The sequence below is a fragment of the Harpia harpyja genome, chromosome 9, assembly GCF_026419915.1.
Source record: "Harpia harpyja isolate bHarHar1 chromosome 9, bHarHar1 primary haplotype, whole genome shotgun sequence".
Taxonomy (NCBI): domain Eukaryota; kingdom Metazoa; phylum Chordata; class Aves; order Accipitriformes; family Accipitridae; genus Harpia; species Harpia harpyja.
The window spans coordinates 33130298-33147778 of record NC_068948.1 but is presented as its reverse complement, the minus strand read 5'-3'; the positions used below and the strand labels follow the sequence as shown (position 1 = coordinate 33147778).

At 39.4% G+C, this 17481-nt stretch overlaps 1 protein-coding gene across 1 annotated transcript; it reads right to left on the bottom strand.

Moving 5' to 3' along the window:
* Positions 1-975: 975 nt before the first annotated feature.
* Positions 976-17440, bottom strand: PPP1CC (protein phosphatase 1 catalytic subunit gamma). The gene is made up of 7 exons (XM_052796765.1): positions 17204-17440; positions 7619-7750; positions 6172-6402; positions 4461-4565; positions 3230-3453; positions 2614-2748; positions 976-2173 (listed from the first exon to the last, which is right to left on the bottom strand). Exons 1-7 carry the CDS (start codon positions 17256-17258, stop codon positions 2084-2086), a joined length of 972 nt encoding a protein of 323 aa, XP_052652725.1. The 5' UTR covers positions 17259-17440; the 3' UTR covers positions 976-2083.
* Positions 17441-17481: the final 41 nt, after the last annotated feature.

Sequence of the window (17481 nt, the reverse complement as noted above, 5' to 3'; positions counted from 1 at the left end):
AAGCTCAGCTTGCTCCAGAAGTGAAGGGAAACTCATTGGCTACACAGGATGCCAGAACAGAGCCGGTGGTTTTATCAGAGCCGGGCATCTCAGCAACAAACTCTTTCCTCATCAGACTCCACCAAGCAGCCAAAGCTGACCACCACAGCCATTTTAGAACAGGCTGAACAAGCCACCTCATTTGACTTCTGAAAGCCTTGCCATATTTTCCACCAGGCACATGTGAAGGAGGCAGCAGATGAAGAAATACAGACCAACAGTGCCTTCCTGTTGGGGGCAAGAGCTGACTGCCCAGGGCTGGCATCACGCCTTACCAACCTGCTTTAGCTGGTGTACGCCAAGCCTGGCTCACCGAACAGACAGCAACAGTACAGTTTACTCAACTTTCCTTCTTTGCCAAGAATTTACAGTTCTTTAAAGAACCAGCAGAAATTGGTCTTGCCCTCAGCTATGACCCTCTTAAGTCCACGGTCCCAACAAAGCAGTACTTGTATTGAAGGCAGACCCCACCTCAAAGCACAGAACGATAAACAGGAGCCAAGATGAGCATGTCCGCCCACTCACGCCTGCCCTGGGGGGGCTGCCGCTGCTAGACAAGGCAGGGTGACCCTGGCCACAGTGAGCCCAGCCACAGGGCTGTGGAAAACCAGAGTCGAGGCACCGGCACCTTCAGCTGCCGACTGGCCTGCCAGACTGCTCTGTGGACATAGCAACACGTGAAGTGCTCTGGGAACTTCACGCCTGCACTCACCCCCCCACTGGGAGGGTGCCTGTATTTAAGGGCAATATATGCATTAAAGCTCCAGAACTGGATCAGAATCCAACACTGCTGTTTAAAAAACACACCTCTAGAGCTTGTAGCTTAGACACATCCAAACCAAGAACTTGCGGATTTCCAGAACAATTTATTCACCTAAGTCAGGTCCTCCGATAGCAGTAGTGTGTATACATTGCAATAAACTGACACTGAGAAGATTTAGCAATTTCTTCATTTAATAAGTGATTTTCACTACATGGTATTGTACACTGTTATCTGTTCAAAAAAGATTAACAGTTTTTAAAAAACAAGATTCTGTGAGAGATTTATATAAACCGGTGATCAAGATCAACACCTCTGGTTGGCTTATCAAGCTATTTTCTAGGCTTCTTTGTAGAACAAAGTCTTTAGGCTAAAACGCACAGAACCATTCAGGCAGATCTAGAACCATTTCTGTAACTCCCAGCCTTCTGACATGGGCTGCCATAGGGCTGATGCCGCTGCAAAACGGTCCACTTGATCAAACATATGGAAACTGTACAAAAATGTGTTTACTTTGACCATGAATAGAATGAACAGCACAGCATTTCTACTTGCTATTTCAAGTCAGGACTTCCTTTTATCTCCAAGAGGAAGGCATGAATGGAAAGCCCTGCCAACTCAGTGTGGTGGGTCGTGCACAAACAGTTTTCTAAGCGAACTTTGGCTTCAGGAAAGAGACACAAACGCTTAAAATAATGGCTTTAATTGTCATTTGAAGTATACGGAGAGGGATGTGTGTCTGAATTAAATATACATCATACCAGTGATGCTGGCAAGGTTGAAGGTTATTTCTAATGTTGACAGCAATAAAACTAACATGTACATGACAAGACATTAAAAGAAAAGCAATCCCTTTAAAACAAAATTTACCATAAAAAAAGTTCACAGTGGTTTGTATAAACAGTATGCAATTTCTGACAGTAACAAATTTCTACTCTTGCAGCACACTAGTGCCCTCTTTAGATCCTAAAGAAGAAAACAAGCATTTACACTACTCATTGTACAGATTCAGAAAGTCAGTTGTACAATTACCCATAATGACAGGATAAGATGCTGTGGAGTGTACAGCTGTAACACCAACAAAAGGAAAGTTTAAAACTCTTTTCCTGGGAGGGAGAAAAGTCTTTCATTCGCTGTTACAACCAGCAAATGCCATTCATCAAATCAAAAGGAAAACCACAAACACATTATCTATTTTGAGCAAGCTGAACAGTACACATTACAGTTTTAAAAATGGAGGTTATATACTATAATACAAGTCCCAACAAGGCAGCGCCAAAGTGACTATTTCTTTGCTTGTTTTGTGATCATACCCCTGGGAGGCGTTACAGGTCTGCTGGAATTGGGCTTCTTTTTCTCTGCAGGTTTCAAAATCTGAAAAGATAGTTCAGTCATTCAGCAAAAAGTTTTAGCTTTCTTAAATCAAACAATTAAGTCACTAGTCAAGGCATTCTACAGGTCATCTGGACAAGTCAAAAATGTGCCAACAAATAAATGTGTTTCCTACTCAGAGCTATGACAGGGCTTAGAGCAGCTGATCGCAGAGCCCATGCCCATGGAAACAGGCTAAGAGCTGATAGCTTTGCTTGGACAATTTAATTCCAGGGTAAAACAGTTCATCTACTCTCACTAGCAAGGGCTTATGACATTTCTGAAGACATGCGTTCAAACACATCCCTGTCTACACATAGTACTTGCAAAGATTTACTTGAAACAAGCATTATGGTTTTGTAACAGTAAAGTATCAATTCAAAATAGAGCAAATTTAAAGTGTAACTACACTAACTAGGAGGTACAATCTTCAGATACCATACCTGAAAAGAGCACATTAGAGTTTCATCCACACTCATCATGGCACCCGCATTATCAAATTCTCCACAGTAATTTGGGGCAGAAAAGAGAGTTACCAATTGCCTTTTTGCAAAAAACTCATATCCATCTTCAACAACCTTTAGAGAGAAAAGCAGAAATATTAGACTGGACAACTTCTTCCTGCCAAGGTGCAAAGCAGCTTTAACAGAGCCAGCAGCTAAAAACTGGCTACATCCAAGGAGCATAAGTTCCAAACTTTTAACCAAAACAGGAAGACCATTGCAGGATCCAGTTCAGCAGCAGAGTCCATTAGCAATGAGAAAAACAGGATTCTGCTAGGTTCAAGACAATCTTGTTCAGGAATAAGAGCTACGGTTTATATGTATTAAGAAAAAAACGTTCATTACAAGGGTTGTTAAACATCGGGACAAGTTGTTCAGAGAGTGGAATCTCGATCTTTGCAGATATTTAAAACTTGGCTGGACAAGATCCTCAGCAACTCGGGCTTACACTGGTTTGTCCTGTGTTGAGTACCTGTGCATAGGGTTGGACCAGATGACCACCTCAGGTCCCTCTGAATGTAAATTATTGTATGGTTAATGCTCAAAATTAAAATACCTGATGAGCTCTACATATGAGATCCAAATCATGTTTATGGAGAAACTTAGCAACCACTTCAGCACCAAATGTGAAGGACACTCCTCTGTCATTTTCACCCCATCCCAAGACATCCTTGTCAGGGTCAGACCACAAGAGATCACAAAGTAGACCTTGATCTGGTACATCAGTGGGGCGCATAATTCGTCTTATCTGTTCCATTGACTGAAGGTCTGGTGACAAACCTGTTCAGAGTTAAGACACATACAGTTCACATTTTAGTCCAACTTTGCGCTGCAAGACCAAGGTATTAATTCAAGACAAAAATAATTTGTATTCAAACTGATTCACCACTGCAATTTTACATAGTTCAAAGGCAATGTTAACTGACTTTTTTTTTTAATCCAGCATTTGTTTTAAATCTTTTGTAACAGAAGACAAGTCACTTTCTAGAAGATTTACTGGAAGTAAGATAAGCAAAGCCATTTCCACATTTTACAGGATTACAATAATCTCACTGTAATATTTTGCAAGTGTCTGTTAAAAAAGCTGCTAAGTAAAAGAGGCATTAATACCAGAAATCACAGGGTATGTTTATTTTAATGATCAGACCTAGTAAGATGAAGTACAATATCAAACAGACCTCATACCATTTTTCACTGATATGTCTCCCTGGGCAACTGTAATTACTTGCAAGTGATAAAACATTTAAGGTGCAATATGTATTTTATTACTTTGAAAAGTTGTATGAAGCAGGTATCACTTTGTGCAACACAGCCAATTTCTACAAATGAAACTCCAAACCAGGTTGGACGGGGCTTTGAGCAACCTGATCTAGCGAAAGATGTCCCTGCCCATGGCAGGGGGGATTCTACTAAACGATCTTTAAAGGTGTCTTCCAAGACAAACCATCTTATGATTCTATGAAAATGTGTGTTTTCAGAACATACATAAAACTCCTAGTCATGTAAGTCTAAAAAAAACCTACAAGGATTCTTTACTCAGAGGGGCTATTAAATATGCCTTTTGGTATAAAAGGAAAAGCAGATCATTGTGTCTGAAGTTACAAAACTACCAGCTCAGTGATTCACAAAACTGACACTAATCAAGCTCAACCTTACCTCAATACATGAACCAAGGCAGAGAAAAATCCCTCAAGTTTTGAAGCTTCAGCAATGTAAAGATGAAATTGCCATGACTGATACTAAAATATTACAGTCCCTCAAGTATCAACTAAGGAACTGTTACTTACCCCCATGACAGCAGAATATTTTCTCATCCACAATAGCTGCAATTGGTAAACAGTTAAAACAGTCTGTGAAGGTTTTCCACAGCTTAATATTGTATCTTCTCTTACCTAGAAGACATGTAGAGAAAAAACAGTCAATATGCTTTTCTAACACAGCTACAACCAACCTAACATGGCTGCCTTAAGTTTACTAAGACTTGCAAAAAGTTAGCATTAAAGCCTATACACAATTTATCTTCTCTGATACCCACTGACATACTTTATTGCTTGTAAGAAAGTTGCAAAGGTCTCTTTCAGCATGGCAGAGCACTCTGAAGTGGCTCTGAGGTTAGCACAAGTCTGTTCAACAGAACAACATTCCACTGTTGGCAGCCAGACTCTCCAGTCCCAACTTTGTTTTGGAAAATGATCCCTTGGAGAATTTGATCCATTTCAGAAAATCTTGCCATTTGCCGTTTTCTTCAGTGGAAGACAGCAATTCTTGGAAAGCAGATTCTCTTTAAAATTCTGCTATGCCACACAGTCTCTCTAGGCAAAGAAACAGGACTGAAAAATGAAACTGCTACAGTTTTACTTTCAAAGGGACTCTCCCAACAGATATGAACCCTGAACATATTTGCAATATATGACTAAGCCTGTGATTAATCTCTGAGGAGTCAACTCTGAAATACCACACATCTTTGTTTCCTCACTGAGGGAGAACAAGACATGGAGAGTACATCTTGTAAGCTACAAGCCAAGTACGTCCCACAACACAAGTTATATGAATGCTTCAGTGCACAATTAACGGTTTAATCTCCTCTACATTATCTGGATTTATTAAGTCACATCCTTTGAAACACGAACATACACTTCTACTTCACAGCAAAATTACTTGTTATGTTAGGGTAAGGTCTACATAGTCTCTGTCACAACAGACCTTAATGCACTCTGCACTGACAGAGCTGGTGCATTAACTGCATAGCAACATTGCGCTTGTTCAAAAGGAGTGCTCATGATGCCAAACAAATACAAGCACATTTCTTCATTAAAAGGTTGACGCAGTGGTTCAAGTTAACAACTTCTGCAGGTGAAGCCACCTACTGAAAGAGCAAGTACCTGGCGCTCAATCCAAGCACATATCACACGGAAGGCTTCACACACACTTTGCCCCGTTTATGAAAGGTAATACTGGTTTTGGCCAAAGCAACAGCACACAATACAGCAGGGCTGCATCCAGAGAAGGGAGAATTCTTTTTTTTTTTTTAACATTACAAAGTTACAGGTCTTAATATGAAGTAGATTGCAAGCACTGTAACATAACCACAGTAAAGACCAGCCCATTCTCCAAGTTATAACACAAGTATACATCATCATCATCCATCAGATGAAAGAAACAGAGGTGAACTTTTGTAAAGCACATCAAGTAAAATTTTCTCATCTCTCATTAGATGACCTTATCTTAAGAACTTTAACAATATGTACCAGTGAGAACTGTTAGTTAACATAGCAGCCAATAATTACAATTGCCCACTTGCATGCTGCTTTGTACTGTGAGTATAGGACTCCAATAGGTTCAGGGGAAGGACACATTTCCCTTCACAAAATAGGCCAAGGGCCTCCCTGAAATGTGCAATGGGAAGTGCACGTTAGGAAAGAATCATCTAACACTGCAACGCTAGCAGCTCCTACCCTGCTTTCCCAAGCCAAAGATGCACACATCTGTATTACTTACATTCATCATAAAACCCATAAATTCTGTTGATGCTGGCACATTCATGGTTCCCTCTGAGGAGGAAAAAATTCTCTGGGTATTTAATTTTGTAGGCCAATAGAAGACATATTGTTTCTAAAGATTGTTTTCCTCTGTCAACATAATCACCAAGGAACAGGTAGTTGCTTTCTGGTGGAAAACCTCCATATTCAAAGAGTCGAAGCAAGTCATAGTACTGTCCATGGATGTCACCTGTAAAGAGTATTCAGAAATGACATGTAAGTGACCCCTTGCTACATTCTTTGATTCTAGAGAAAGAACAAATGAATGACATTTCAGAAAGAAAAGCCTGTAGTTAGATACTGCCTACAACATACTTAAAAATCACAGTTTATCTTAATGTGTATAAAATTATCACGTTCTGAAGTCTGACATCTATGTACTGCAATGGCTAACTGCATTAAGACGAAGTATGTAGCTATTTAAAAACAAAATCAAGATTCCAAGAAACCAACTGCGTGTTCAATGAAAGTCTGACATCCACTTAAATCCTTTACTTGACTAGTGGCTGCGAGATCAGGAACATTTACCTCATTCTTGGTATTTCCACACAGCATTAGTAATACTGATGGAAAACCAACCATTTGGGAAATTTGCTTTCCTTTGTACCATCTCTGGTGTTTTCTTGAAATATTCAGTAATTCAAATTCTAGCAGCGAAGTTGCATCAAAAATGAAATTGGTATTTCTGCCTTTGGTTTAAATCATGGTTTTGTTTCTGACAAGCAGAATGTTAAATCATGATTTTAGACTACCAATGTTATAAATATCAAAAAAGCTACTTAAATTTGAAGTAAATCCTCAGCGTTAGAGTAGGATAAAATACTGTTTGCTGGAAGCTTTTAAAAATGCATCTATCGAGGCTTTTGACATTTTTCATTCTTTTAGCATAACTAGACATGTACGTGTGTGCAAAATGAGCACCACTGTGTACAAGTATGGTGAAACCAAACTAGAAAGTAATTCCAAGAAACAGTACAGAAATTGAAGTTTCCAGCAGGATTTTAAAATATTGTCAAACCACTGTTCAGCTCTGAATAGCAGCTACAATAAAATACTATGGTTCTTTGTTTCCCCTTGTTCAGTCATCACTGGGCCAAACATTATTTCACTGGTACAAAAACTTTCCACAACTTCATGTGAATCCCTTCCCCAAGGGACCTGGTAAAACTGGACCAGTTACTTTTTAGGTTTGGATTATTTTGCTCCTCATGCCAATTCCCATGTTTGTTATTGCCTCTCCACTCCTCTGCCCTAAGCATCCAGCAGGGTTTTATTTTCCCATCTGCTATAATAATTTATTAGTTCCACTGTTAATAAGTGAAAGTAGCATCTGGCATTTGTTCTTTGCTTAAGGTCAGCATTTACCCGACCCCCCCCCAGCATCAAATCAAAATCATGGTACTCACCACATATTTTCAGTGGAGCTTCAAGTTCTAGTAGAATAGGCTGACTCAGAAAGATTTCTCTGGACTTCAAGCAGAGTCCTCTAATTTCATTCTCTTGAAGTTGGACATTTTTGCCTGGTTTTGATCCTCGCACTGTCAGAAGGAGTCAGAAGTCAGTTATCAAAATCCACAATATCCCTAGTGTTATTTTAAGAGCCTGACTAAATGCCACTGTAATACAGAATGAGAAGATAACAGGGTAATATCAGTCTGCTGAGGTGAAACTGCACTGCCCTGTTACCAGAGAAAGGGTAGTGTGTTCCATTTCAGTTGTTTGTTACTTTCATTTAACAGAATTCATGGCTCAACACTTCCCCTGTTAAATGTCACATTTTAAATAGCATCAGTTTAGTTCTATTTAGTTATAAAACCCATATTGGACAATGTGACTCTCTATTTTTTTATTTTTTTAAATGAAGCAGTTATATGCTTGTTCTCTGGAAAGCTGTCTGAGCTTGAGAAAAGGAAGTCTCCCATTTAATCATCCACATTGTAGCTCAAACATGCAAGCTTCCCTAAACTATCATATAACCTTGCCCAAGACAGTACCTAAACAAACAAGACTACAGTACCAATAAATACTGTAGTGCCCCATTCTACACTGCAGTTAGCAAACATGGAGGAAAAATAAGCATATGATTGGAAGGTCAGAACCATATGTAAGCAAACATTTTTGGATCACAATGACAAAACAGCTCTCCTTATCATTGCCTTTGGGCACAGTAAAAGACAAGCTAGTGAGAGATCTATCTCCCAGCCTCAGACCACTTCCCTCCACCCCATTACTGCTTCAATTTCCCCCACTGCAACAATTCAAAATAGCTGGTTCCTTTTAACATCCATCAAATGTTTCTTTCCTAGTCTGGACAACAAGGACACCAGCTTAGCCTGAAAAACTTTCTACAGCCACCAGCACAGCTTTCCCTCCATTTATCTACCTGCCCCCCACACCACTTCTGTTGCCCAGAAATACAAAGGACATTTCTACGGCAGCAATGCTGTAACTATGACTAAATTGCATGCAACAGCATTTATCAGGGTTAGGATAAGGCTAAATAAAAAAATGTGATTATGCCATTACTGGTGAAGCTTATTATATTTTTATTTGGTGTCAAAACCAGTGACAACATGGAGCACTGATAAGGCTGAAGCAAAAACCCTGTAGCAAATACCAGTAAGATTATGGAATAAGAGCAGTCATCTTCTACAACATAACTCATTGGTTAAGCCACAAAGCCAAATGACCTTAGAACTTCAGCCTCAGATGCCTGGAAACACTCTGACAACACCTCCAGAATCAAAATCACTACACTGGTAACACTGCCCCATTAGGTGACTTACTGTGTACAACTTGTATGGCATTGAGACTGAAGAATCTATGCTCTATCCAAAAAAGCTTAGTCTTTAGTTGAAAAAAGAAAAAAAAAAAAAGCAAGGAACAAGCCCTGAACCCTTTCAAATACAAGAGCCAATGCAATATTATCTTCCTGAATTCATAAACAACTTTTTAGATACTGTTTCAGACTAATTCCCTTGATACTGTTTAACTTCCGAGTGAGAAATCTGGAAGCTACAGAAGACACAGGTGTCTCTACTCTCACTGTGGGCCTTGCACTATATCAAGTCGAGCAGTGAGAACTGCAGTAGGAAAGACCGGGTAGGGAGTGCCTGTTTTAGGAAGAGTAAGAACAAAAGCAGTTGTGTTCCAAAGGGATTACAATTTCTCATAAGTAAAGAAGATTCCTGCTTTTATGCAAGTCTCTGATCAAGAGTAGAAAACATTGTTCAGTTAGCATGCGTCTTATCTAGACTAAGAATAAAATACTGGTTGTGTAATATCCATTCACAAAATCAGGTGTCATTGGACCCCAATCTCTACCAGCACTTAAAATATTAACACCAAAACAATCCTAGCCTGCATACTGACCCCCATCACAGAGACCCTAGTCATGGGGGCACAGGCTGCCCTACAAAATCATTGGCAATACCCTAAACCACAGAACCTTTCCTCAAACAAGCTTCAAAATTAAACTTTAGTTCAAATTACAATGTATACTGACAGTGACATTAAGGTAATTGCAGGTCAAAAGTCATGACTTTAATAATGTTATCTTTCAAGTAATACATGCTCCTTTATTATTCACTGCCTATGTATTATCACTCAACACGGGCATTACATGGCAACACTGGAATTACCACTAAACTTTATGTCTTCCGTTAAAATATTCGAAGTAATGAAGCATATAAATGAAAGTTAAATCTTTGTCACAGCAGTTTATCACACATGAGGCTTTTAATCCACACAGTGATTTTTTAATCCGTATAGTAATTTTCCAAACACTCCTGAGCAACGAGCAAGTTACTCAAAATGCCAAATATCCAGAAGTGATAAGTAACAGAAATTTATAGAATAAAGTGATCAGCTGGCTGAATTATAAATGTTAAATTTTCCCCTACTCTTAAACTGTACAATTCACCTTTGGTTTTGAGATAATATAATACACTTACATTTATTTTTCTGAGAAGCCAAAAATCTAACTTTCCATGATTTGGTCTTGTTAGAAATTGCTAAAACCAAACCCTGTATCTCACATCCATAAATTAAGAAGTATAAAATATTATACAGACTATGTAATGCTCTGAGTCACTAAAGCTCATGAATAAAGCATATGCATTCGTTTTTGCTGAAGATTAAATGAAAAACTGGAAACTGACTATTTCGGATACAAGTTTCCCGTTTCTCTAATACATTTTATTGAACCATTATAATCTTCATGCAGTTTTAGTCATCTGTTTATAGAAAACCTTGACAAGATAAAATGCTTTGTTGCAGTTCACAAGCTCACTAGCGCAGATACCAAAAGGATGAAAGAAGAACAGGACAATTCGATTCAGTTCTGTAGCATGCTGCCTGCCAATGACATTTTGACCACTTTCGCCCAACATGGAATCAGCACAGAAGAAACAAGTGCTGAATTTCTTCTAATATTGATCTATATATCCTGAAAAGCTGGGGAAAAAAAAATATTTTTGGCTTCAGAAGAATCAAATATGCAGAAGTGCATGTTGCTTTGAGAAATCTATATTTTTAGTGCAAGGATTTTCTCATCCACAATGAAAGAGCTGGCAGGAAACGCAGGATGTTCAGTCTGAATGACTTCTTAAAAGGTTTCTCTGAGTCTTTTTAGTTAGTCCCACTAAGAGAGGCAAAAATAATATACTATGAAAAATATGTTGTGTTTACAGTTTCTTTTCTCTGCTTCAGACCAAAATAAGGCAGCTTGCAGAGATCAGACAGTACGATACTAATTGGCAGCTTGGTCATAAAGTCAAAAGAACAGCTCAATAGTACTGTACAGGGACGTTTGTTCTTTCAATGCATAAAAAATAACCTCTCAGAAATGACAGTCTGGAACTGACAGCGGAACAAGCTAAAGATTAATCAGTTGAGGAAAAAAACTCAGCCTATTTCTAATAATATTTTATGTCTTGTCTCAACATACTGCTGCACTATTTCCGGACAGTAATGTATTCCCATCCTCTTTTAGGCAGAGATGCTCGTGTTCTTAAACATCATTTTTCGAGAGCTTGAATTTCAATGTCCAGTCTGGGCAGTGTTCTAACAAGTAAAATCTTCACTGTACAAGTATGAGAAGTTTTGGAAAAATAAGCTCTCCACTGGATGGAAAAGACTACAGAAAAGATCCCTCCCTGGAGCCTGGATGACCCCTGCAGAGGTATTGACTTGAACATAGATTCCAACTATTAAAATTAACGTTGCTTTCCAAGACAAGGAGGTAAACTGATGGAAAGCAACAACAGATACCAATTCTAAAATGAAAGTGTAGAGGTAAGTGCAGTACGACAGCTGCCCAGCAGAGGGGGAAAAGGAAGTAAAAGGAAAGAAGAGCAAAAACTTAATGGCACCCCTGTCATTTTGGTGGAAGCAGAGCTAGTCCAAAGCGTAGCTGTAGCTGCAGCTGCCAGGAGATAAAACACTGCTTGACATCTAGGATAACTTTTATACATTTCTTTGTGAAGGATAAATGGGTCAATAACTGTGGGACCTAGAATGTAAAACAGTCAGAAGACCACATGCATGTAGAGTACAACACACTTCTACACCACATCCCATCACTAGCATTTTCCAATATTCAGTTTGGTGCCACAAAATCCTTTAACGAAGGCAAATGTTATTATAAAACTGAGTACACTAACTCATTCAAGGTTAATATGAAAGGGACAGATACTTAGGAAAATATTAAAAAATAGTAGAAAATTTAAAAATATTAGAAATTTCAGTGATCCAAACATCTCATTTTCCTTCAGTATTACATTAAAAGCAGCTGAAATGCTGTCAACTGAAGTGCTAGAATCAAGTTCTCGCCCAGAAAACATTTTAAAGAAAATAGTCTATCAGCAGGTCAGTTCATTTTTGGCTTATTAAACAAGTCTCTCAGTTTTACCATATTTTACGTTAAGAAGTCTGCAATCCTAGAGACACTTCCAAAAATACTGCAGGTTGTTTTTAATCTTGTTTTCGGCAGTTCCTGATGACAGTTACACATTCAGTTTTGCACCATAGGCACAAAGGGAATAAATAACTTGAAAGTGGTTGATGTAAAAAAGGTTTTACTTTAATGCAGGCACTACCAACTTTGATCAGATAATTTCAAATTCAAAATTGAAACTGAAAAGCAACTCCTCAGTGCCCAAGCCTCTAAAAGAAAAAGTTCTAGCTACTTTTTAGTATGACAAAAGTTCACAGCAGCATTATCAAACAGAAGATTCTGCATAGCTGCAAAATTTTCATCTTGTAACATACTTCCACACTGGAGAGAGCTACGTAGCAACAGGTACTCACGCCGATCACAGATATTCAGATGACAAATTCCTCCACTTCACTGACTGGGCAACACACACAGAATTTCACTGACTCATTTGAATCCACAGCAGCAATAGGAATCTAATCCTCATCTTCCAAATGCAGAGCTCCTATTTGCCATTATTAGAAACTGCTGCAGCACAGCAGGAAACAATTAACATCAAGTTATACAAACTATGGAAAATTATATGGTTTGAGGTCAAGAAGTGCTGCTTGTCTATTAGAAACTTTATCACAGTATCCCAACTCATCAAGTGAAATCTGACCACATTTCAGATTAACATCTGTGAGAATCAGACAGACACTTATCGCAGTATATGAAGCTAAACAGCAAGCAACACTTCAGACCCAATCAATGCTGTATTTAGCAGAAAGGTGAAAAAAAATCAGAGAACTGCATTTTCCCTGTTGTCAGCAAAAGTTTATCCATACTCTTCGGCTCAACTATTTTAAATAACTGGATGATCCTCTTTTCCCATTTAAAACAAATTAGAGAGAATATCTTCTTGACAGCTATACAACAGGCTTTACTGGGAATAGAAATCTGTGGGTGTATAAACAGGAAAGTTTGAGGATTTAGAGTCTTTTTGCTGATTTTAGTGCACTAACCAGTATTTCAGCTTTCAGAATGGCTACCACCATTCTAGCTTCACATGGCTTTATCCAAAATAGCCTCCATTCATTACGTAGTTTTCCCTTAATAGCGTTTGCAAAGGCTGCAGCACAGAAAAGATTTTCAGAAATGTATTTCAACTTGAGTTCCCCTTACATATGTTGAAATTGTGCTATTTTACCCTGTTATTTATTGTTACCATGGTAAGACTAATATATTTCAATCTTGTTTTTAGATACGTTACTATGAGCTCCATTTTCAAACCAGACCCTACTTATCTGTGAAAAGCTGCCATCACACTAGATGAAGGAAATGGATACGGGGCTCAAGTTATAGGAACACCATCTGACATGACACGGAAAGGAAGCCATGCTCACACTCAGGGAATCTCAAGATTTGTCACTCATTCTTTACCTTGAGCTGAGCGGGAATTCTGCCATTTCCTGGAACTCTTTCCATGACCATACAGATGCCACTGATTTTTCATCTTACATGGAGCTTTTCTAGCATCTTCGTGCCTACTGGCAGTTTTGACTTAGCAGACACACACAGCTGCAAGCTCAGAACCATGAAGTTACTGCCTACGATACTGCTCCTAGAAGGAGGGTAACTTGCTTTCATGTTTGCCCCTTCGTATTCCTCAGTGAAGTGAGTTAGTTCCATAAATGTTCGAGCCTTTACCTACTATCAAGGACACTTAGGAAAAACACTTCAATACTTAGTGCAGGATACTGTAATTTACTATACGTTAGAAGCCTTATTCTTGTGCAAATTGCTTTTAGTACAGTTACTAAAAGTGACAAAATTAGACAACCTGTATTCATGTAATTGTTCCTAGCAGAACACAACCATCATTAGTAAAGACAGTAACAAACACAAATTCAATTACAGTAAAAAAGGATCAGTATGTTCAATCTTTTCATTGAATGGCTTTCCAAAGTTGAGAACAAAGTTACTGAAAAATGTTTTTTGTGACATTTCAATGCCAAATGGCTCTGTACTATAAATACTTGGAGCAAGAAACACTCTTCAAATATTTACCTTAGAATGAGAAGCTAAATATATACTTCCAGGCCTTTTAAAGAACAAACTAATAATTTCAGCTAACTAGCCTAATGTGGGTGGGAGAATATCAACTATTTGGGGGAAAAGTAAGAATAATGTCATTTGATCAGAGAAGTCAGGATAGAAAGCAAGTAAAACCCCCTCACAAATAGATTATTAATACCCTATATTAAGAACAAAAGTGAGAGTAATTTATTATTCACCCTTTAACCACTTCACTTTACCTCAACCATTAGACTAGGTTCACTACTGGCATAGCTCTCTTGGTCTCTTCCAACAGTGCAATGCTAAGGCATATTATAAAACACAAATACCTGCTTAACTGTATTTTTGCATTGATTTGAAATATTTCACCAAGTATCTCCTTAATACTTGGGTTTGTTACCTTTAAAAAGGAAGGGATAACGCCCCCGCTCATGTCCTTTGCATTTTACTAGCAAAATCACCTAAGTTACAAAAATATCTAAGTATACAGTTTAAAGACAGCTGTAATGAAATACCAAATTGCTCTCAAAATTAAAGCTTGCACAAGGATTTGGGCAACTCAGTTTGTAAGCTGATTATTAAAACAGATTTTGCAGTGTTTTCATGCTTGAGTATGACTTTAATCTGTGCACAACCTTGTCTGAAAAGGGTATCACTTGAAACAGAGTTCTAGTACAGGCACACCAGACTTTGTGTAACTAACATTATGCAGTTGTTCTACCAGAACCGCACTGAAAAAGAATTTCTTGTTTGCTCCAAATCTAAATAGGATGAGAATCCTTACACATACTTCAGGTATTTTCCCCCCCCTCCATTTAATACCACGCAGATCTCCACCTTGGAAGTTCAGTCCTGTCACCTACCTAGCCAGACCTTAATATATATTGTTTCAGGGAAAGGATGAGTCAAGTAAATTTTAAACAACCAAAGAGAATGGCATTTGCACAGTATTTCACACAATTTAGCACTCTATCAAAAATGCAGTGTTTGCTAAAACGCAGTATCATTTTGCCCTTTCTGGGAAAAAAGTATAAAAATGACAGACTGCCACAAAGGTCAATCATTACTCTGTCTGGCAAAGATGTTTATAATAGACATACAATAAGCAACAAAAAAAGGACCAGCATAGATAACTAACACTGGTAATTGTTTTAAATATTGAAAGACAATTATTGCCTCAAAGAATCCAAAATCCCAGCTGAAATGTCAATAAAGGAAAAAATTTAATTTCAGTTCTGGCAGCTGATGCAACCTCAGGTAACATCTTTAGTTGCATGAACCATCTCTTAAAAGATCTTGTCAGTAAACCTTCTGAAGCCTGATTTACAAACTCTTATCTCCTCCAAACATATAATACTGATATAAGCTGGGTAAGAATATAACATATTGACATAGTACATCTTGCTACTTTTTGAAACTTTAAACAAGATAAATGATTCAAAATCATTCAGATCTCTTTCTAGGATTACCTTATTCCATGTTTTTGATATTGAGAACTTACACTTTGAGAAAATTACAGTATTTACACTAGGGGAAATCAAGTAAGAATTGTAACTAATACCTGCAGTAAAATTGAGCATGAATTAATACATCACCAAACATATGACATACAGGACCTGACATCTATAAATCGTACTACTAGAGTTTCAGGAAAACCTTGGTCTAAATTTATGAAGGGAAGCCTTTAAATAATTTAAACCAGGGCAGTTTAAATTGGTAACAGGCAAAACCCAAAACGGATCAGAGGAAAAGCCCTACTTATTTTTACTTGTTCTAGTTCAATAATCCCATAATACATCTATACGATTTTTAACTTCAAATAATTTCTAGAGTAGCACTATTGTTCCTCTGTCTGACCTTTTGCTATTCAAGCTATTACACAAGCAAAATCTTACACGAAGGAAAGGGTGTAATATAGCTGAAAGACATTTCTTCACCATTTGTCTCAGCAGCATCTCAGATGACTTTGTGCCAAATAGAAAAAAGTTAAATCCCTGACCAAGCTCTTGAAGCGTAAGTCCAGATGAGATGCCTGCCCTGACACATGTGAAATGAGGCTGGATCAACCTAGCTTCCTTCTCTGAATAATCATGATTTTGTTTTATGCCTGGAAGAAGATTTGTTATTGGCTACTTCTCACCCTTTTGCACTAAGAAACATGAGTTGACAATTCTAGTCCAGTGCTGATCCCTGCAACCGAAGGGATGATGAAGAGTACCCCCTGCAACTTCCAGGTTTTCCTTTGATTCAGAAACTCTCATGCAACTCTTTTCAACTCAAAGCGCTAACAATACAAGACAGTAAGCCCTTCCACAGACTGTCTGAAACACCAAAAACCAACCCTCTATTCACACCTAAAAAGCCCCCATACGTTACGAATTAAGAGCCACAGTCCTATGGTAGCATTAATGCAAGCAGCTAATCAAAGCTAAAACCACGACTTCCTGAAACCCATGCAAGTCTCCTCCCGACTTTCTGAAAAGCTGTCTCAACAGACCCTTTAAACACGCTAGGTCTTATTTTCAGAGCCCCACGACTACCCCAGCCAAGCACAGACCCCATGTGCGTGTGTGGAAGGCAACAGAATAACCCAGGGTTTTTTAAACACTTTCCTACGACAACAATACTAAATTAAACATCTCCTTAGAGCTGCAGGGCAGGAGAAGGGGGCAGCCGGCTGGTCCCAACACTGCACCGGGAGCGCAGAGGGGATCAGAAGGCAGGAACAGCTCGCTAACGCAAAGGGTGAGGGAAAAGTTGGGGCTGAAGAGCAGAGCCGCCCGGGGCGGCGGCGGAGGCGAGCCCCGGGAAGACAAAGCGCCTCGGCGCCCCTCCATTTTGGTCCCCCCAACCCCACCGGGCGAGCAGGACGCCGTACATCACCCGCGGCGGTGGCTGAGGTGGGACTACAGAGGCGTCGCACGGGCGGACTCCCGGGCAGCGGCCCGGCCGCCACCCACCCCACAGCCACCCGCCCCATGCTTTCCCCGACCCTCACCCTCCAGCAGCCGTTGGATGATGCTGTCGATGTTGAGCTTGTCTATATCCGCCATCGCCTCTCAGCGGCCGGGCGGACCCCTCCCCGCGGCTCCCCTCCCTCCGCTCGCTGCTTGGCCGGCCCGACTTGTCTCCTCGTTCTGTCTCGTTTTTCCCCTTCCTCCTCTCCGCCTCGCTCTCCTTCTTCCCTCACTCTCTGCCCCCCCCGCCCCCCCCCCCCGACTGCCGGTCTCAGCAGAGACCTAGCACTGAACAAAATGGCCGCCGTCTCCTCAGCGA